General features: G+C 54.5%; 1 protein-coding gene across 6 annotated transcripts in view; it reads right to left on the bottom strand.

Moving 5' to 3' along the window:
* Nucleotides 1-595: 595 nt before the first annotated feature.
* Nucleotides 596-18,176, bottom strand: part of ELFN1 (extracellular leucine rich repeat and fibronectin type III domain containing 1) — a 108,731-nt gene continuing 91,150 nt past the window's right edge. For 5 of the 6 annotated variants that reach the window (XM_048064354.2, XM_048064333.2, XM_048064342.2 and 2 more), the window contains one exon: nt 9,858-13,828. In XM_048064354.2, coding sequence (XP_047920311.1) covers nt 11,018-13,408 — 2,391 coding nt within the window. In that variant the 5' untranslated portion in view covers nt 13,409-13,828 and the 3' untranslated portion in view covers nt 9,858-11,017. Of the gene's footprint in view, nt 1,721-9,857; nt 13,829-18,176 lie in introns of those variants that run through there. The other variant, XR_010825082.1, reaches the window with a different exon arrangement.

Here is an 18,176-nt window from a genome sequence, read left to right on the forward strand (position 1 = left end):
AAAATGGAAATTAAATTTTGCACCAGGTTTTACAGGCTGTTAACGGGAATCGAATAATCAAGCCTGACTCCAAGTCCTTGAAAATGAGTATTAAAAAAGGTCTGGATTTGCATATTCATGTTTTTAATAGGGTTCAGAAGGTATATTTGCAACTGATGAAAAGGATTAATTAAGCCTAATTTGCATAGGAAGAGCAGTTTAACCCCTTGCATCCTTGCAAGGCAGAGACTGACAGGTGGAACAACGGGGCTGGCTGCAGGAGAGACGCCAGCAGTGTGGTTCCTGGTGGGAGCCGTGTCCTGCTGAACGTAACTCCTGTGTGCGAGGAGGGCAGGACCCGGGGGAGTCCAGGATCCCAGCACCACCCCAGCATGGGCCCCCCATGCCCACAGCCACCTCTGCCCCCCTACCACGGTGGTGCACAGCCATGGTGTCCCATGGCGATGCCAGCATCACCTGCCCCTGTGTCAGGTCTTGGGGTAAATCACGCAGCTGCTCCTGGCATGGGGTGCTCTGCGCAGCTCTAATACAGCTCCCAGAAACGTTTTTTGGTAAGGCCAGCTGGTTTTCCTGAGCTGGTCACACCAGGGCTGCCTCTGTGCTGCAGGGTTTGGGAGAACCTGTGGCTGCTAGGGTCACCAAAACCTTCATCTGCTGGCTCAGCTCTGTTTGGTTTTGTTTCTTTTTTCTCAGCGGGGCTGAAGATTTTGGGAGGTTAAAGGCACATTAGGGCAGGGTGAGGACAGGGTGTCTGCTCCCTGTACTGAGGCTGAGGCTGCACCCCGCAAGCCTGCAACCTGTGAGACTTCAGGGGAAGGGATGCGGAGCTGCCTGCACCTAAATCCCCACCGGCACCCCTGGCACAGGGAGATCAGTGTGGGCTCACACAGCTCTGCCCCATCCTCACCTAGGACAAAGTGTATAACCCCCCCCAAAATCCACCATCCCCCTGCCCTGCAAAGCAGAGTGGGAACCTGACGCTTCCCAGGGCCCTCCTTAGCTCAGAACAGAGCACAGCTTTGAGTCACTCTGAATGTTGCTAAAAAGTGGGAAAAAAATAAATAAATCAGGCATTCATTTTGCTTCAGCAGGTGGTGCGCTGCGTTCCCCTTGTAATGCTTTGGTAGCGTGTGTTGCTAATTATTTTTCGGGTGGAATTTGCTGTGCACAGCGCACGGGGTTCATTAGACAGAGATGGCTTTGAAGTGGCGTTTGGAATTAATGCTGGCATATGTAAATGTTTCTTGTGCCATGGAAAAGCTGGCTATAAATGATGCATGAGGTCCAGCGAGAGAGATACTTGCTTTGTTTATACACACCCACCGGGCTTCGTTATGCCAAAAGCAGGCAGAGGAAAATCAGCGGTGTCTTGCACAGTCCATATAGCTGCTTCCTGGCTGGACGTGAGCGTTTAGCAGAACTTAGCACGGCCTCGCCAGCAAGCAGCATCCCCAGTTCCCCCCCTCGGGGACGTGTCAGCACCCTGGCAAGGCTGCGGCCGCCTCTGCCCGGGTCCCCCAGCCCAGGAGGACGCATCCTGCCCTGTAAATCCTCGAGGTCCTGACCCCTGCACCTCGCCCAGACAAACCCCCCCTGGGTTAGTGGTAAGGCTGATCTGAGGAGTGCCCGCTCTGCTCTTCCTCCTCTTCGTCCTCCCAGCACTGGGCTCATGGGACCGTGCAGCAGCAGAGGTGGGGGACGCTTCGCTTTAGAAGAAACCCTGAAAAAAAAGAGAGAAAAACCACCGAGCTCACAACCATGACTGAATGCAAGCATGGGGAATGCAAGCTCCCCCAGCCCTTGTCTCCACCAAAGAGGCCTTTCCAGCCCAGGAAAGCCCAGCTCTGGGCTGCTCTCTTCTCATGCTTTCACAGATGACTGTGACGAGACCTGTGCCGCAGCAAAGCAGGGTCTGGAGCATCACTGCACCGAAAGTTGGGCACCTCCGTGGGGCAGGTGAGCGTCGGGGCAGTTCCCTTTCTCTGAAGCACTGAGGCCTGTGCTTTAGTAGGCGTCTAAGCTGTTAAGGCCAGGAACGCCACGAGGTAGGTGGTATAGGAGAAGTAGTGGCAGACGGGTGTGTGCAAAAAGCTCAAGAGGCGCCTTGCAAAGCACCATCACCCAGCGATGGCTGTCTCAGGTTAGGCATAAATGAACTTCACACCGTTCCCACCAGCAGCAACACAAAAAAAAGGAGTTTTTAGCCCCAGGGCTGTGTGATGGGCAGTGCAGGGACCGATTCGGGCAGCGCACAGCACCGACAGCAGCAGCAGGATTTGAGGGAGCCCCTGGGGCTCAGCACGAAGCCCCTGGCAGTGGCATGGCTCCACGGGCTGGGGGTGAGTGGGGCTGAGCGGCTGCGTGCGGCCGAGGGCTGCCTCTCCCCGGCTGGTGCCCTGCACACCCGGCCGGGAGCACCCCCAGCCCTCGGCCACCCCTGATAACCAGGAGCACTCCTGGCTCAGGCGCTCGCCCGCTGCTCTGCTGCTGCTGCTGCCAGGAAGAGGGGCTGGGACCCACCGAGGTGCAACCGCGCGGCGTTTCCTCTGCGGTGTTTACAAAACCGCTTGCTCATCAAACACGGGGGAGCTGTTTACTTTTTAAGTAACACAAACATGAAGCGCCTCCGTTTTTATGGCCCTTTGGAAGGCCGCCTGCTCTCACCAGCCCCAGTGCCTGCCAAGACGGGGCTGCACCCCGGGGTGACCCCGTGCCCAAACCCCACTGACATCCCGACCGTACCCCTGGGGACACGGGCTCAGGGCTGCTTCCCAGGCAGGAGACACCAGGTCTGGGTGCTGGAGACCCTGCAGCCAGGCCAGACCTCCAGGTGAGCTCCCTGTAGCGGGTCCGGCCGGACAAAGACGAGGCGAGGCAGGAGCTGGGTGAGGAGCTGTGACCGAACGCTGCTTCGTCGCCCGGTTCCCACTTCCCACTGTTTATTTACCAGCACATTGGAGAGCAGCAATCTCTTCCTCATGCCTTATTGAGAAGCTCAGCTGTGAAACAGCTAAATGAACCATCCCTTTTTATTAGCCTTTGGACTTAGCAGAGGAGCAATCAGTTAATGGCTGACCAGTTTTTGAAGATGCTAAGCACATTACAAGTGCTAAGTATTATTATTTTCCCTGCGATGTTTTATTTTTCCCTCCGAATGCTCAGCTGAAATAACCCTCCCAATTACATTAGCTGGTTTCATGTGTTCTGCTCAGATTAAATGCGGTGCCACTTACAATCCCCTCACCTCTCTGGTTTCCAGCTCTCTGCAAGCCTCATCCTAACCCCTGCTTCTCAATCCTGGGCTGAAGCAGCCTTCGCCCTGGGTCCAGCATCTGCCCCAGCCTTGCTCTGGCTTCCTAAAAAGAAACGCATCCGCGCTGCTTCCCCGCAGGCACCTCAACCTCTGGCTCCTTCCTCTTGAATTTTTATTTTTCGTTCTTAATCTCGCAACCTTTCTCTTTCCTTCCAGCTAAATGAGCTCCCTGGATAAGCTGTCTCCTCCCACTTGCTGCCATCTCCCTAAGATGCCTGCCACTGCTTTGGATTCATCTTCTCAGGGAAAGGGTAAGGGGTCAGCTGTCCGAAGGGGCACTCTGCGCCCTGGTGCCAGCCAGATTTGCCTTCCTTGCCCAGAGACCGGTGGCCACGTCCACCCGTGGCTTTGTAGGGAAGGATGGGACTGGCTCAGAGTGGGGAATCCAGTCCTTTCCCACAGCTCTAGGGCAGCGATTGGTGGCCGAGCCCTTCACAGCCGTGGTCAGGCTCTCCTGGGTCTGCTGGTGCTCTGGCTGCCATCGCTGGCGTCTCCTTGGCAGCAGGGATGGTCTGTCCGGGTCCGTACCTCTGCTGTGGTTCACCTGGGCTGCTAGCTGAACATGCGAACGCAAAACAAACCAGAAAAATAGCAGGAAAGGACACGCTGGGGTTGTCTGCTCCATCTTCCTGCTCCAAAGGTGGGCTGGGGCAGGGGCTTCCCAGACCCCCAGCTGGAGGAACCCACCAACCATATCAGAAAGGGTTCAGCCACCTCTGGTGGTGCAGGGCAGCCCCCAGCCCTGCTCCAGCACCTCCCTCTCATCCTTCCAGGCCCTCCTGAGGGCTGTGCCAGGACCTGCCTGATCTCCAGGACGGTGGCGAATCCACACTGGGACTGTGAGATGGGAGCCAGACCAGAAGCCAGCCCCCATCTCCCAGCTCCCCTCCCTCCTGGCTGCGAATCCAGAGTGGAAATAGGTTTGGGATGGCCATGCTGTGCAACCTGCTCTCCCCAGGCTCCTGGCACACCTTCCCCCGAGCCACGAGGTGTTCATTTGGCTGCCTCCTAGGAGCCGCGATCACCCCGCGAGGCTGGAGGAGGCTGCGGAGCAGCGCAGGGGCTTGTCAGCTGTCAGCGCGTGAAGGATTTCTCATGCGTCGGGCTGCCACATGGCTGGGATTTCCCAGGCAGAGATGTATGTGTGCAGACTCTGTGGTGGGTGGTAGTGTTGTTACAGCCAGAATGATCTAAGGATGTAGCTGAGATAAGGTTTGTGGGGAGAGGTAATATCTCTTATTGCAACACCTGAGACGGATGGAAAAAAAAAAATCGTGGGCTTTTGGGCATGCAGGCTCTTTGTCATTCTGAACTGAGCCAGATGTGCAGGGGATGTTTCAGACTGGCCGTGGTGGATGGTTTGTGCCCTTCTACTCCATGGTCACTTGGGCAGGGGGCCGCTGGCTCTGGCAGCCCCTTAGACCAACTCCCCAAACCGCTCCTCACCTTCCCTGCAGCACAGATCCCAGCTGGGACAGGAGGGCACAGCTGGAAGAAGCAGACTTCAGGCCCCAGCTGCAGGGAATGGAGTCTTTGTTTCTTGGCTACAAGTGTGGTGGAATTAGATGATTAATTAATTTAGCTGCTTCATGTGAAAAGTGCCAGTGTTTACCTACGAGCCCAGAGATGAGCTTTGGCGGTACCCAGAGGCCTCCTGCCGCTCGGATGGGCTGGGAAGCTCTTGATCGCAGGGCAGGAGATGCCCAAGGAGAGCTCTGCTGTGCGAAATGCTGAGAGAGAGAAAGATTTAAGAGGCCCCCAGCAGGGAGAAGCTGCAGATACAGAGCACAAACTTTGGGGCATCCCATCACAGCCCTGAAGCTCGGGGCTCAGGCAGGGGCAGGATGCTGCGGTGGGGTGAGCCAGACCAGAGGGCCTGGGGAGCTGCAAGGGAGGCGAGTGGGATGGGAGGGAAGCACGATGCTGTGTGCGGGGCTGAGTGCTTCCTTGCACAGCTGGAAGCACTAAAGAATGTGATAGAGCCAGAAGAGAGCCCAGGAGATGAGCAAGACAAGGTGGGGGACAGCACTTGTGCGGCTTAATGGAGAAGATGGGCCAGGAGAGAAGAGCTCATTAGGAAAGGGCATTGCACAGTGAGGAGAGGAGAGGCTATAAACCACGAGAAAGCTGATAAAAGACAGAAATGAAAATCTTTTAGTCCCAAAGAAAGCAAGGCTGGAGTACATTAATGAGCTCTTTAATGGTGAGGCAAGTAAAGGTGAGCAGCAAATGGCTATTTCCAGACAGCAGAGCTGAGTGGGAAAAAACAGATGTTGGTGGGGTGCAAGAGGCGATCAGCACGGAGAGGAGCAGCAGTGCACCCCCTGTCATTAGCGTTGCCATTGAATTATTAAAAAGGCACACACACACCAACTCAGACTTGGCAGACTCTTTTGATTGCTCTGCAGGGACAGAGAAATTGCAGAGGGCGGGAAATAAGCACTTTCCCACCTGGTTTGGACCAAAAAGAAAGGGTGGAAAACCAGAGTGAAAACTGGCACCTTGCCTGGCTGCTCCCCAGGCAGTGGAAATCCCATCCCTGACACTTCTGTGTCTTCTCATCCCTTGCGCAGAGGAAACAGTGTCCAGAAAACTGTTTTCACTCCGGATCAGGTGGTTGCACTTTAGTAAGTCCTGGAGTGGGGAGAAAAGTGGGAATGAGCAAGGCTGGTATTCCTGCATCTAAGGAAGGGGCAGTAGGCTGTAGCAGTGAAATACTTCAAGACTCCTGATAAAATTACCAGGTGAACACACTCTCAATTTGCAGTCCAAAAGGGTGAGTGAGCTGCTCAGCACCGCACTGAGAGCTCTGCTGGTTTCTGATGAGCCCATCCACGAAGCCATGTGGTGGCTGCAAAGCTGTCAAGGTGACATTTGGATAACCTCCACTGACTTCCTGGTGATGCTGGTGATCCGGCTGAGAAGGGTACAACAGAATACGGTACAAAAAAGACGTGAAAAAGTGGGGTGTGAGTTGGTTCAAGTGAAGCCGAAGTGCTCCAAGCCAAGGTGAAGCCACCACGTCGGCTGCTCCAGCACCACTGGCCGTGCCTGCCGGCTGCTGGCTGCCTTCAGCGCCTCGGGCACCGGCTGGCAGCAGTGGCTGGGTGACAAGGGAAAGGAAACGTGTCCTGCAGCTCTCCCCGAGGAGCAGCTGTACCTCCAGACAGCACGGAAGGACAGGACCTGTTCACACCACATAAGGCAGGGCTGGGGCTTTTCCCAGAGAACCCCTTCATGCCCTGAAGACCATCCCTGCTCCTCTGCTCTGTCCCCGTGTCGTGTCCCCATGAGGCCACACGTCCAAGCCCTGCAGTGGTGGCACTGTCCCCATGCAGCACCACGCAGGAGGGGCTCAAAGTGCGCCCTAGGAGAGCTCGCACAATGGCGAGCCGGTCCCAAAACAGGCAGGGGTGCCCGAGCGCCACACTCACTTTCCCCTCGTTGTCATTCCTCACCCTGACAAGCACTCACAAATGCAAATAAATTCTGACTTTGGCTCCCAAACTCTGCTGCCTGCGCTAAAAATAGCCCAACGCAGTGCGCGCTGGCTCCGAGCCCCCTCATCGATCCGGCCCAGCAGCGCAGCAGCTCGCCCCGCCGTGGCCCTCAGTCGTCCCCTGCACCCTTCCTCACCCAAATTAGTGGTGTGATGGGGCCAGAACCCTCCACCTTGACACCCCCTACCCCTGCTAACCTGCCTGTCCTGCAGTCGTGGTGATTTATTGCTCTGGAGCACGACAGGCAGGCTGCAGCAGTGGGGCATTGTGCTCTCCATCACTGCGACGAGCTGGGGAGGCTTTGGGCGATACAGGTCTTGGTTTGCCACGACCCAGCCCCGGCAGAGCATCAGGAGGGGACTAAGGCATTTAAAAGCTACCCAGGCTGTAGGCGTCCCAGCCTTCGCACCACGTGGCAAGCTCTTTTGCTGGTCCCGGGCAGGAGCGAGCATTGAGCTGTGGGTGCTGTGGGCTCTGGTTCCCTCACCAACAAGAAGCTGGCTTTGCTGAGATGACGGGGAAGGGGTCGGGGTGGTCACGTTTAGTCCTCGCCTTGGTTTTGCCCTTGCAGAATTATGTTTTAAACAACAGCCATTCCGTGGACATGGCAAGGGCGTCAGTGAATACATTTATTGATGGCCCTGGGGCTATCGGCGGCGTCCTACGGCAGAGCCCTTGGGGAGTGGGATTTCCATACAGCGGCTGCAGGGGGTGGGCAGGGCTGGGAGGGAGCAGTAGGATGGGGACAGCTGAAGGGGCTGCTGGTGATGGCAGGAAGCAGAGAGCAGGTGCAAGGGCATGTGGGCCCCAGACGAGCTTTAGGGGAGCAGAAACCCTGGGAAGTGGTGATGGAAGAGTGAATTCTGGCCAGCGAGGAAATTTCTAGGGGCAGCTCAGGGCAGAAACAGCAACAGATCCCTGCACTCCTTTCCTGTGTTTCTGAAAAACAGCTGCCTCTGGGAGATGAAGGATGCGAAGAACAGAGCTCCCCAGGCCCTGTCCTGAGACACCCAGGTTGGTCCCTGCGTTGAGCAGCGGTGTGGGGGATGGTGGGACTTCTTCCCTCTTCTTGTCTGGCTTTTTTCTCAGCTCGTCTTGTGGCATCTCGCTTGGAGGGACATGGACCATGGCTGCCAGGAATGTGCTCCATTGTGGAGGAAAGGCCAGGAGGCAGCAGCACGGCCACTGCATAGTCACCCGAGGCATCGCCCGGAGCCCTCTGACCTCCACGGCGTGCCCCACTGACTATGGGTAGGGGACTCTGAATGGGGATGAGCCTCCCCTTGGAGCCAGAGGGACCTAGACCTTTTCTAATCCTCCTGTTCTCTAACCGCAGGGTTTGCATCTGGGAAGTGTTTAATTTTGAAAGGCCAGTGCTGCTGTATCACATTTCCTGCTCTGGTCTCTGTTGGTTTATGACCAGTGAAATCCTGGTGTGAAAACAAAATTGGGCTTTGATTTCATCTGCCCCTGCTGTTTTATGCCACTAACAACTTTGCTTTTCTATAGCGGCTTTTATTCTAGGAGCTAAACGGGCTTCACAGACAGACGATTAATTAATTGAGCCTCCCCGGCCAGCCTATGCCCTCGGTGCCACAAGGATGAGTTTTGCAGAGGAGGAAACAGAGGCTGAGAGGAGCAAAACGATGCCCCGGGTGCAGGGGTGAGCTTGCTGCTGACGGGGAGATGGTCATGATGGTCTGGACTCGTGTGAGACTGGTCTTAGTGGGGGAGTGACCGAGGAAGGTCTGTTTTTTTGGGGAGGACCATTATTGCATCACCTGAGCCCATGTTGACTCATGAACTGCTTCTGAGTCCTGCTTCTCCAGGGGGCACTCAGGGCTTCCAAAGGAAAGGAGTTCAGGCTGAAGGGTTTGCGCTGGCCCAGGTGCCATGGCTGACCTTCGGGGAGGGACCCGTGGTGGCACCAGGGACAAGGCAGGGCTCACCCTCAGCTCCGTTCTCCCAGTCCTGCACACTAACCGGTGAGCAAGACGCAGCCCCACGAAGCTGAGCACCGTGGGGAGGCTCTGGGGCACCTGGAGGAGGTGGAGAGATGTGCCTTCGCTTATGCAGAGTGAATATGTTCTTGGGGAAATTGCTTTTATTATGAAAGCCTGCTAATGGTTTGTTGTCTACACAAATAACCGTGGGGAATGAACTCGTGCACTTCCCAGCCTGCTCCGTGTCTTCCTGGCTCAGCTCCTTTCTGAGCAAACATAACCTTTTGCAAGAATACCTGTCAAAATCACTTTGAAATATTGAAATAACAGGATGGGATGTGGTTTGCTGCTGGGCCCTAGTGCTCCTCTGTCAGGACTAAGGATGTACCAAAGAGATTTGTGAGCAGGAGGCAATGGAAGGACCCTGGAAAGCAGCAGGGCCCCAAAGGGCTGCCCTGGGGGAGCTTGTTGCCTCACTGGGCTGGCTTGCTGGGATCCCACACGCTGCTGGGGGAGCAGAGCACCTCCCTGAGCCTAATGTGCCCCCTGGTTTTGTCAGCCGTGGGATGAGGCATGGGGGTTTGCAACTCAGCTGGAGCTAATCTGGGCAAAACTGTGTCCCTTGGCAGCATGGGATCGGCTTCCCGGTCCGAATGCCCCCCTCCTCCAGCTCACCCCATGAGTAGGGCGTCATCTGTGTGTGTGTTAGAGAAGGGGCAAAATGCTGCTGAGACTTGGATAGGTATGGTACAGCAATGGCTGAAGGGCATGCAGCTGCTTGGCTGGGCACCATGCCCCAGGACCATCCTCTTCCCTTCCAGCCTTGGAGTCCCAGAGGTCCCCAGGATGTCCATCTCTGAAGCTACTCGTGGGAAATGGGAGCCCCGCTGGCCCGTGGGCAGCACCAGGGCTGCGGGCAGGAGGTGCCGCACTCGCTGCCAGGTGCGCCGGGCATTTGGGGTTATCCCTGGGGAAGCCCCTGGGTGTGGGGCAGTGGGAATCCCAGCAGTGAGGGGCAGGACCCACTGTAATTGCTCTTGATCTGGGCGAGCTGTAAATGCTTAGTGTCTACTCCCTCAGTAAAATCACCCCTCAGTGATGTCCCTCCCTGGAGAGCAGCAGGAAGGTTTCTGCAGTAACTCATCAGCAGCTCCCCATCCTGTTGATACCTTTTGATTTTCAGGAGAAATCCCTTTGCTGGGTGGCACCCGCTCAACCAGGAGCCCTCCACTTCTCATCCCCTTTCCTGTTCACACCTGTAAGAGTGCTGGTGATTTGCTTTTCTGGGTACGCGCCTTTTTTCTTAGTGCACTTGGAAGTGATCAGAGTTTGGACATGAACAATCACTGGGAGAAATCAAAAACAAAGAGGAAACCCAAATGCTTCCCCCAGCCTCCAAAACACCTCCTCAACCAACCAACCAACCAACCAAGAAAAAACTCCTTCAAACCAAACTCCATCTCTTTCTCTAAAATCCATGATTAAAACCTGGTACAAACAGGTGAATATAGATATATATATATATATATTTTTAGTAGATGTAGTATTGATTTTTTTCTCCTCTCTCTTTCTCATTATACAGCAAACATTGCAAATATAGAAATTTTCTCTGTACAATTAACGACGTCGGTTTACAATGCAATGTGTGGTAAAACCTCTCAGTGAGTGAAAATGTGAACGGGCCTTCAACCGGGTGAAAGTCTAAACTGGAAGACTCCGTTTGCAAAAACAGCCCAAAGGATGGATCTCCTTCTGGTCTCTTTTTGGTTTGTGTTGCTGTTTTTGTTGCTGTTGATTTTTGGAAGGGAAGGAAGGAAGAACACAAACTGTTCACAAAGAATCCACAAAATCACAGAGTAGGGACTCATGCAATGCAGTACTGGGAAATGCCAGAGCTCTCTGCCTGCTCTTTCACTTTCTTTTTATATTCAATTTTTTTTCTTTTTTTTTTTCTTTTTTCTTTTTTAGAAAAATCAGAATGAAACAAAACTTTTTTTTTTTTTAACTCCACAGTTTGTTTTGTAAAGTTTGTGTTCAAATTTGGTGCGTCTCACCAAAGTGAGGCCATTTTAATATCTCACTTTATATATTATATAGAATATTTATAGATTTCCATAATTTGTTCTCTCTTTTATTTTTATTGATTCATTTATTATTATTATTATATTTTTTGTTTGTTTCAAAGACAGTCTGAATAAAAATAGCTGCTGCGGATTTCTTTTGGTCCAGTTAGTGTGTTAAGTCACGAGTTGTGTGAGGACTCAGGACTTTTGCTGGGCGGAGACGCCCTTCCAGTAGTCTAAGATGTCGTGAAGATCCTCGTCTTTGGCAAACTGGACCTTTTTGCGTAGGGCATGGCCGGCTGCCATGTACTCCTCCTCGTCTTTGTGCCGCTTGCGGTTGAGTTTGAAGCGCTCCCAGATGCTGTGCGAAGGTTTGCAGGTGTACTCGGGGCTGGAGGTGTAGCTCAGGTTGTGGTATTGGGGCGAGAGCTGGGAATAGGCCAGGTCTCTGGGGCGAGGACGGGTCAGAGGCTCCAGGATGGAGGGCTTTCGCCCTGCCATGCTGTCGTGCTGCTCCCCCTGGTGCGAGCCGGGGTACGAGTGCCGGTGTTCGCTGTACTGCCGGATCTTCTCCGCCTCCGCCCGCAGGATGGCCGCGGCCGGTGTCACAGTGAGGATGGTGTCGGTGGTGGGGGACGTCTTCTCGATGTATTTGGCTTCTGATTTGTGGCCCGATCCCTCGGAGCGGTAGGACCTGGGGCTCCGTATGGAGCCGCTGGAAGAGGTGCTGGAGCGTTTGGGGGCGGCCTCCATGCTGTGGTGCCGCTGGAGGGGGTGGTTGTAGCTTTCCTTGTAGACAGGGGAGAGGAACCCGTGCTTGCTGGGGATCTGCTCTGATAAGAGCACCAGCTGAGGCTCCACTGTGGAGACTGCCCCCGATTTCACCCCTTGGAAGGAGGTGGACTCGGATTTCAAGGCATCGATGCAGTTGTTGATGATCTGGTTCACCTTGTCCACCTCCTTGGCAATGGTGGAGATCTCAGCCACGGAGCTCTGGGTGTCCGGTGGCAGGGACAGCTCACAGTCTCGCCTCTCAGGCTGCTCCCCCGTCCTCACCTCCATGTAGTTGCCCTTGGTGGCCTTGGGGGTCTCACTGCTGTCGATCAGCTTGTACTGCTCGACCTCTCCAGCGGAAGGCAGGTAGGGGATGCGGGTCACCGTCTCCCCGCCCAGCATCTGTCCTTGGGACAGCTGGGTGATGCTGGTGGTCTCCATTTCTGGCCCGTATTTCAGCTCAATGATGGTCTTCTTCATGCTGCCGGCAGCCTTTTTGTGCTTCTCCTCTTGCTGGCGCCTTTTTCGGAGACAGTAATACACAACGCCCAAGACGATCACCATGCCAAAGAGACAGCCCAGGATTGTCATGATATAATGGGTGGCAGTGGAAGGGGTGGGCACTGGCTCCTTGCGGTTGGGTCTGGTGGGCGTGATGGTGACACAGGTGTGGTTGTACTTGGAGTATTGGTGGACAGAGACCACACAGTAGGTGTAATCTCTTTGTGCTACTAGGTTGCTCACGGTGATGTTCTCCTCCTTCTTCCTGAGCTTGGTGATCATGGAGGAGAAGCCGTTTTCAAACTGGGAGAGGATGTACATCTTGCTGAAGGGGTAGGGGATCTGCACGGTGAGGACGGCCGAGTTGTGGTTGAGGTGCTTCACCTGGATGTTAGGGCGCACCTCTGTCTCGCCGATGGGCGTGAAGAGGGAGAACTGTGGGGTGGTGCCGTCACCGGAGGAGCACTCCTCCTCGGAGCACGGGCTCTCGGAGGGCGCCGTGGTCACTTGGTACCGGGGAGGGATAAAACGAGGGATCACAGTGTAGGAGCCACCGGTGCAAAGGGACGAGAGCATGCTCAGAGCATTGCGGTAGCCAGTCCGGCCTTGGCCTAACAAGTAGTAGCCCGTGTAGTCCGGTGGGGAGTCGCACTGCATCCGGTCATAAGTGCGTGTCATGTTGGTGAACGCCTCCAGCCATTGCAGGAAGCCGAGGAGCTCACAGGAGCAGTAGAAGGGGTTACTGTAGAGTTCACAGACAGAGAGCTTGTTTAAGCCCCTAAAAGTGTTGCTGTCGAGTCTCTGGATCCTGTTCATGGACAGGTCAATGTTCACTATGTTGGGGCACTCCCAGAAGGCGTTGGGGGTGACGGACTCGATGAGGTTGGCCTGGAGATAGAGGTACTCCAGCTTCCCCAGACCCCGCAGGATGCCCTCAGTGAGGTTCCTCAGTCGGTTGTAACCCAGCTGCAGCACCTGGAGGTTGAACTGTCCCGAGAAGGCACCGTCCTCGATGTAGGAGATCTCGTTCTTCGTCAGGTTGAGGTATGTCAGGTTGCCGAAGCGGCTGAGCGAGGCGTACTGCACGCTCTTGATCTTGTTGTCGTTCAGCCGCAAGTCCACGATGGTGCTGTTGATCTGCTGGGGGATGGACTCGTAGGGGGGCTGGTTTTGGCTGCAGATGGCCAGCCAGACAAAACCCTTGTCCCCCTCGATGAGCCAGCAGTCCGCCCGCACCCCGCCGGCGTGCAGGAGGGAGACGGCTGCCACGCACACGCAGAGGGCTGGCGTCGCGGCCCACCGGCGACCTGCCATCTGGAAGGGCGGCGCGGAGAAGGGGCTGCTGGAAGCGGGGAGTGGGACGGGGGCCAGGAAGACTTGGGTTAGTGCTTCTTTGCTCTCCTCTCCCTTCTCCTCATGGCTTGGAGCCCGGGGGGAAGCGGCCGTGGCGAACAGGGACCTCGGTGCCCAAGGGGCTCGGCAGCCGCCGGCCAGGGGCTGCTGTCAAGGCCTGGGAGGCTGGGGCTGGTCCCGCATCACCAGGTCTCTGGCATCTCAGGGAGGGAGTCATGAAGTTAGGTGCTTGTGCGGAGCAGCCTCTCTGGCTCAGAGATAAGCCTTCCTCTCGTTTTTAACAGTACATCTCCTTGTTTTCTTTTTGCTGCCCATCGTGGTGCCGGTCCCCATCTCCACGTGCCTCCTGGCTGGCTGTCCTTGCTTGGTTCCTCAGCTCACCTGCGCAAAACAAAACAAAAGCACAAGCTCAACACAAAGGGCAGACAATTAAAGTCTAGCAGCATCAGAGATGCACCCAACTACCCTCTTAATGTTAGCCTCTTGCCTTCTAAATCCAGCTGCCACCTCTCCAGGGCCTTTGGTTAATTCGGGCACTGACAGTGCTGTTTGGCATCACTGGGGCAGGTGGTCACTGCCTGCAGACGTCAGCCTCTAAGTGCATCGACCAGCGTCACGTTATAGGCAGGAGGGAGAACAGCGCACATCCAGTGCACCGTTCGTCTGACCTATTTAGGTGTCTACCTTCAGAGGAGAGGAGTGGTGCCCCAGAAGTGTCTGTTCCTCTCTGCGGAGAGCAGATGAAGTCTAGACAACTCACTCTGATGTAGATTTGATGCTGCAATGTTTTGCTGAGGGGAATCCTATCTGTCGCGCGTGCTGGTGCGTGCAGCAGCAGTGCCCACGGAGGGGGATGCTGACTGAGGACGCCGTGTCTTCCTGACTGCATTGCTGTGTGGTGGCTAGGATAAAGCCCAGCATCAAGCACCTGGCCTGCTTCTGGGAACCTGAGCAGTAGTTTCAGGGCACTGCTTGGCTACAAGGCACGCTAGCTCAATTGCCCACCATCTGTTTTCCTTGTCTGTGGTTGGGGCTTGTTGCCCCAACCTTCCAGAGAAGGAGTTGCCCACAGCTGGGAGAAATATCATGGCTTATCTAGAAATTCCTTCTTGAGACTTTCAACAGAAACAGTAGCTCTGGTTGTCTCCCTTGTCCCCAGACAGACTGTAGGAAGCAGGAAAGATACCACCAGCACTTCTTGAAAACACAGCTGGTAGGAAACTGAGGCTTCTTGAGCATCCATGAAAGAGATGGAGGGACACGTCATACATCTGAGCTGTGTTTCATTAGATCTGCAGGGTAGTGTAAATCCAGAACTTGGTTTCCAATCCATTTCCCGGTGCCCAGGCAGTGAATGGATGTCCTGGGTGCTGCCGTCCTGCAAACCATGAGAGGCATTCAGACACCATACCATCACCCTCATCCTGGAGAAACCAGATCCCTGTTTTCCAGCCATGGTACCAGGTGGTGAAGCAGACCATGTTTCACTGCAGAGAGCTCTGTTAACCATTCACAGCTTATACTTCAGTAAACAGGCTGGTAATAACAAACAGTGAAACAGTTTATTTGTTCTTTCTGGATCGCGAACAGTGAGTCTGTTCCCTGGTGGGATGGCTGGGTTTCCATTACGTACATAACAAGATCTGCTTTTGCATCAGCTCCGTGGCGTACGAGGCTCTCCAGCCACCTTGTCCTCCAGCAGCTCTCCCACCAGGTGGTAGAAACCTGGACTTTAGTGTGCTTTTACACTGCTATTCGAGGCGAAGTCCTCATATCACTGCAGAAATACTGACATTGAGGGTAAACCCCATTTCTGGGACCAGTACCTGTGGCACCAGAAGGAGCACATTTACAAGGACATGCTGTCCCTCTCTGGAGTGCTTTGTCAGGACCTGGTAGCTCATTTTGGCACATCTGAGTCCTTGGATCTGGCGAGGAAGGGACAGGGACCGTGTCTCCCCCACTGATGGGGAGGCATTGGCTGCAGTGCTGGGCTGAGAGCTGTCTGCCGTCACATCCCTCCCGGCACCGGGCAACTCAATTAACCTCCCTGCTCTCCAGTCTCCTCTCCAGTTCTTGAGATAATGATAGCGCATCACGGGGCTGTGGGAGACTGAATGACAGTGCCCCAAGCTCCTCTCGTTAAGATGAAAGTCAAGTCAGATGCGTTGAGCTGCAGGTGGAGACTTTCGCTCCCTCTGGCTGGGAGCTGGGCTCTGGATGTGCCCGTTCTCCTCTGCCACAGGGATCAGCCTGGTCCCCAGCCCCTCCGATTGCCTCCTGTGGGGTGCACATTGCCCATAAGGATGTTGGAGAAGGTTAGAGATGAGTAGTCCCGGCCTGCGGAGCCATCAGCAATGGGTTGCCCCAGCTGTCCCCTGGGGATGGATGGCATCGAAGTCGCCTTCCGTGCCCACAGCCCTCTCCTTTGCTGCAAGCATCTCCTGCAAAGCCACACCAGCCTTCTTCTTGCGGGGGAGTTTCCTGTTGCCGTGTCTCTGGGGAAGCCGCAGCCTGCAGCCCATATCAGAGGGCATTAGCTAATGGAGCAGGACCATCCTGTGAGCAAAGAGCAGAGACAAGACCCTCCAAGGACCTTGCCAGGCTGGCCTCCGTATCCTCTTCATCAGCCCCGTGCCTCCCTCATCTAATCGGGGGTGTCTGGGATGAGGAAGAGTGACTGTAAGCAACTCAAACATATTCAGTAAGGTTCCTGCTGTGTGTTTTCTCTTCTTTGCCATGCGTTGCGTATCAGACGAGTCCTTTCCAACAACAGAAAGGAGAAAAGACATTTTATCAGCAGCCCGAGTTTAATTTCAGCTCATTAAAGCAAGCAATTTGCTGGTTTATTTGCTTTGCAAAGTGTGAATAAAACGACAGCATTAAGGAGATGTAAGAGGGGCTAATCTCCCCTTTTATTAGATTGCTGGGACATGACTGGGGAGTGGAGAAGTGGTCTTGTTGCTTTGCATGGAGGAGATAACTGTTATCTTGTTGGCTTCTGAAAGCCGCCTTCCAGCATCACGCCGACATGGGTGCATTGGGTGTGCGGCATCAGCCAGGCACCGAGGCGGGATGGGAGCGGGGGCACTCGCAGCGGTTCCAGCACGTATCCCCCTAACAGCAGATAACAGAGATCCAGGAGGTTTCTTTGATTTTATCTCCCATCTAATCTTCCTTTTCTGCTTCTGAAATCCTGGGCGGGATTCTTGCAGTTTAGACATAGAGCAGCTGGTTGGATGAGCAACTTTTGCTGTTCCTGATCTCCTGTGGCTGGGACATGGCTCTGGAGGGTGAGGGAGAGGCTCCCCCTCTGCCTCCTTTTCCCCATGGACTGCAGAAAAATCACTAAGAAAATCTAGGGTTTTAACCCTCCTGCCTGACTGATTTGTCTTTGCCCAGCTGTTCTGGCTTTGTGCTCCCGGTAACCCGATTGTACACCGCTTTTCCCAGTCCTCTGACCCTTCACAGAGCCGCCAGGGAAAACCTGGGGACAAACCACCTACAACTCTGAAGTGAAAAGCTACCGGGAAAGTGGAGATATGGGGTTCTTTTTCACTGATCGTGAAAGAAGCAAAGGCAAGGAATGAAAACAACAGCAATGTTTTGAAATGATTAAACTAAATCGGAGAAATGTTGAACCCTGGCTGACAATGACAACAGGCCGTGGCCATGGGGAGGCCGTGGGGCAGGCAATATTCCTTGTGAGAGTAACCTGTGCACTGTGGATACTGCTGTGTTTCCCTTTCCTTTGGCTTTCACAAGGCAGCATGGTGGCCTTGGCCAGCTGAGAAGCTGTCAGGCTTACATGGCTCGCAGAGACCAGTAAATGGGCAGTGACGACTCCCTCGCTGCTTGCTGCTGCTACGCACTGCCTCTGATCTTCAGTGTCCCTGCTGGAGCCCAGATCCATGCCTTGCCCTGCTGATCCTCAGCACTGATACTGATGCTCTCCCCTCCTACCTGTCCCTGCTTCTCCAGCCCTGCTTCTTGCCAACAACCCAGCAGCAAACTGATTTTGTGATCTCCATGAGGCTGCAGCCTGCACTGGATGGACAGCACCAGCCTTGTCCTCCGGCAGCAGAGGTGGTAAGGAAAAGGCAAAACTGTGGCTGCTCACACCAGTGCAGGCTGGCTGGAAGTTTTTGCCTCCATCTCCCAGCTAATGGCATCTCAGTAAATTAAACCAGAGCAGCAGCTGCAAGGAAGCAAACAAAGCAGCCGTGGGGGCTGGGTGGGTTGAGGGGGAGCAAGCCGGGCAGCACACAGAATAAGCCGTCCTGGCGCTCAGTTCCTAATTTTGTTATTCTACTGAATGAGTTCTTTCAAACTGTGGATTAGATTTGCTGAGCGAAGGCAAGGAGCCAGATTAACATGTGCGCATTTGTGTGCGTGCGCATACACACACACACACACAACGATGTTCCCCTCTCGGCATCCCTGCATCCCCAGAACTTCATCCTCCCTAGCTGCTCCGTCTCCATCTGGCCACGTTTCAGCTTCTCTTAGATCCCCTCTCACATCTGCTCAGGTCATTTTATCAGTAAACGAAGGAGCTCCACTACAAAGAGGGACGTAGCAAAATGGGAACGATACATTACAAACGATAAATGTTTAATAGCCCAAAGAGGTGGGGACGGAAACTTTGGCTAACAGGCACCAAATGTTAAAATGAACCTTGGCTCTTCATTATGTGTAAAATAATCTGAGGAGACAGCTCGAGGATGGC

The sequence above is a fragment of the Anser cygnoides genome, chromosome 15 (genome assembly GCF_040182565.1).
Source record: "Anser cygnoides isolate HZ-2024a breed goose chromosome 15, Taihu_goose_T2T_genome, whole genome shotgun sequence".
In the NCBI taxonomy this organism is placed as follows: Eukaryota; Metazoa; Chordata; class Aves; order Anseriformes; family Anatidae; genus Anser; species Anser cygnoides.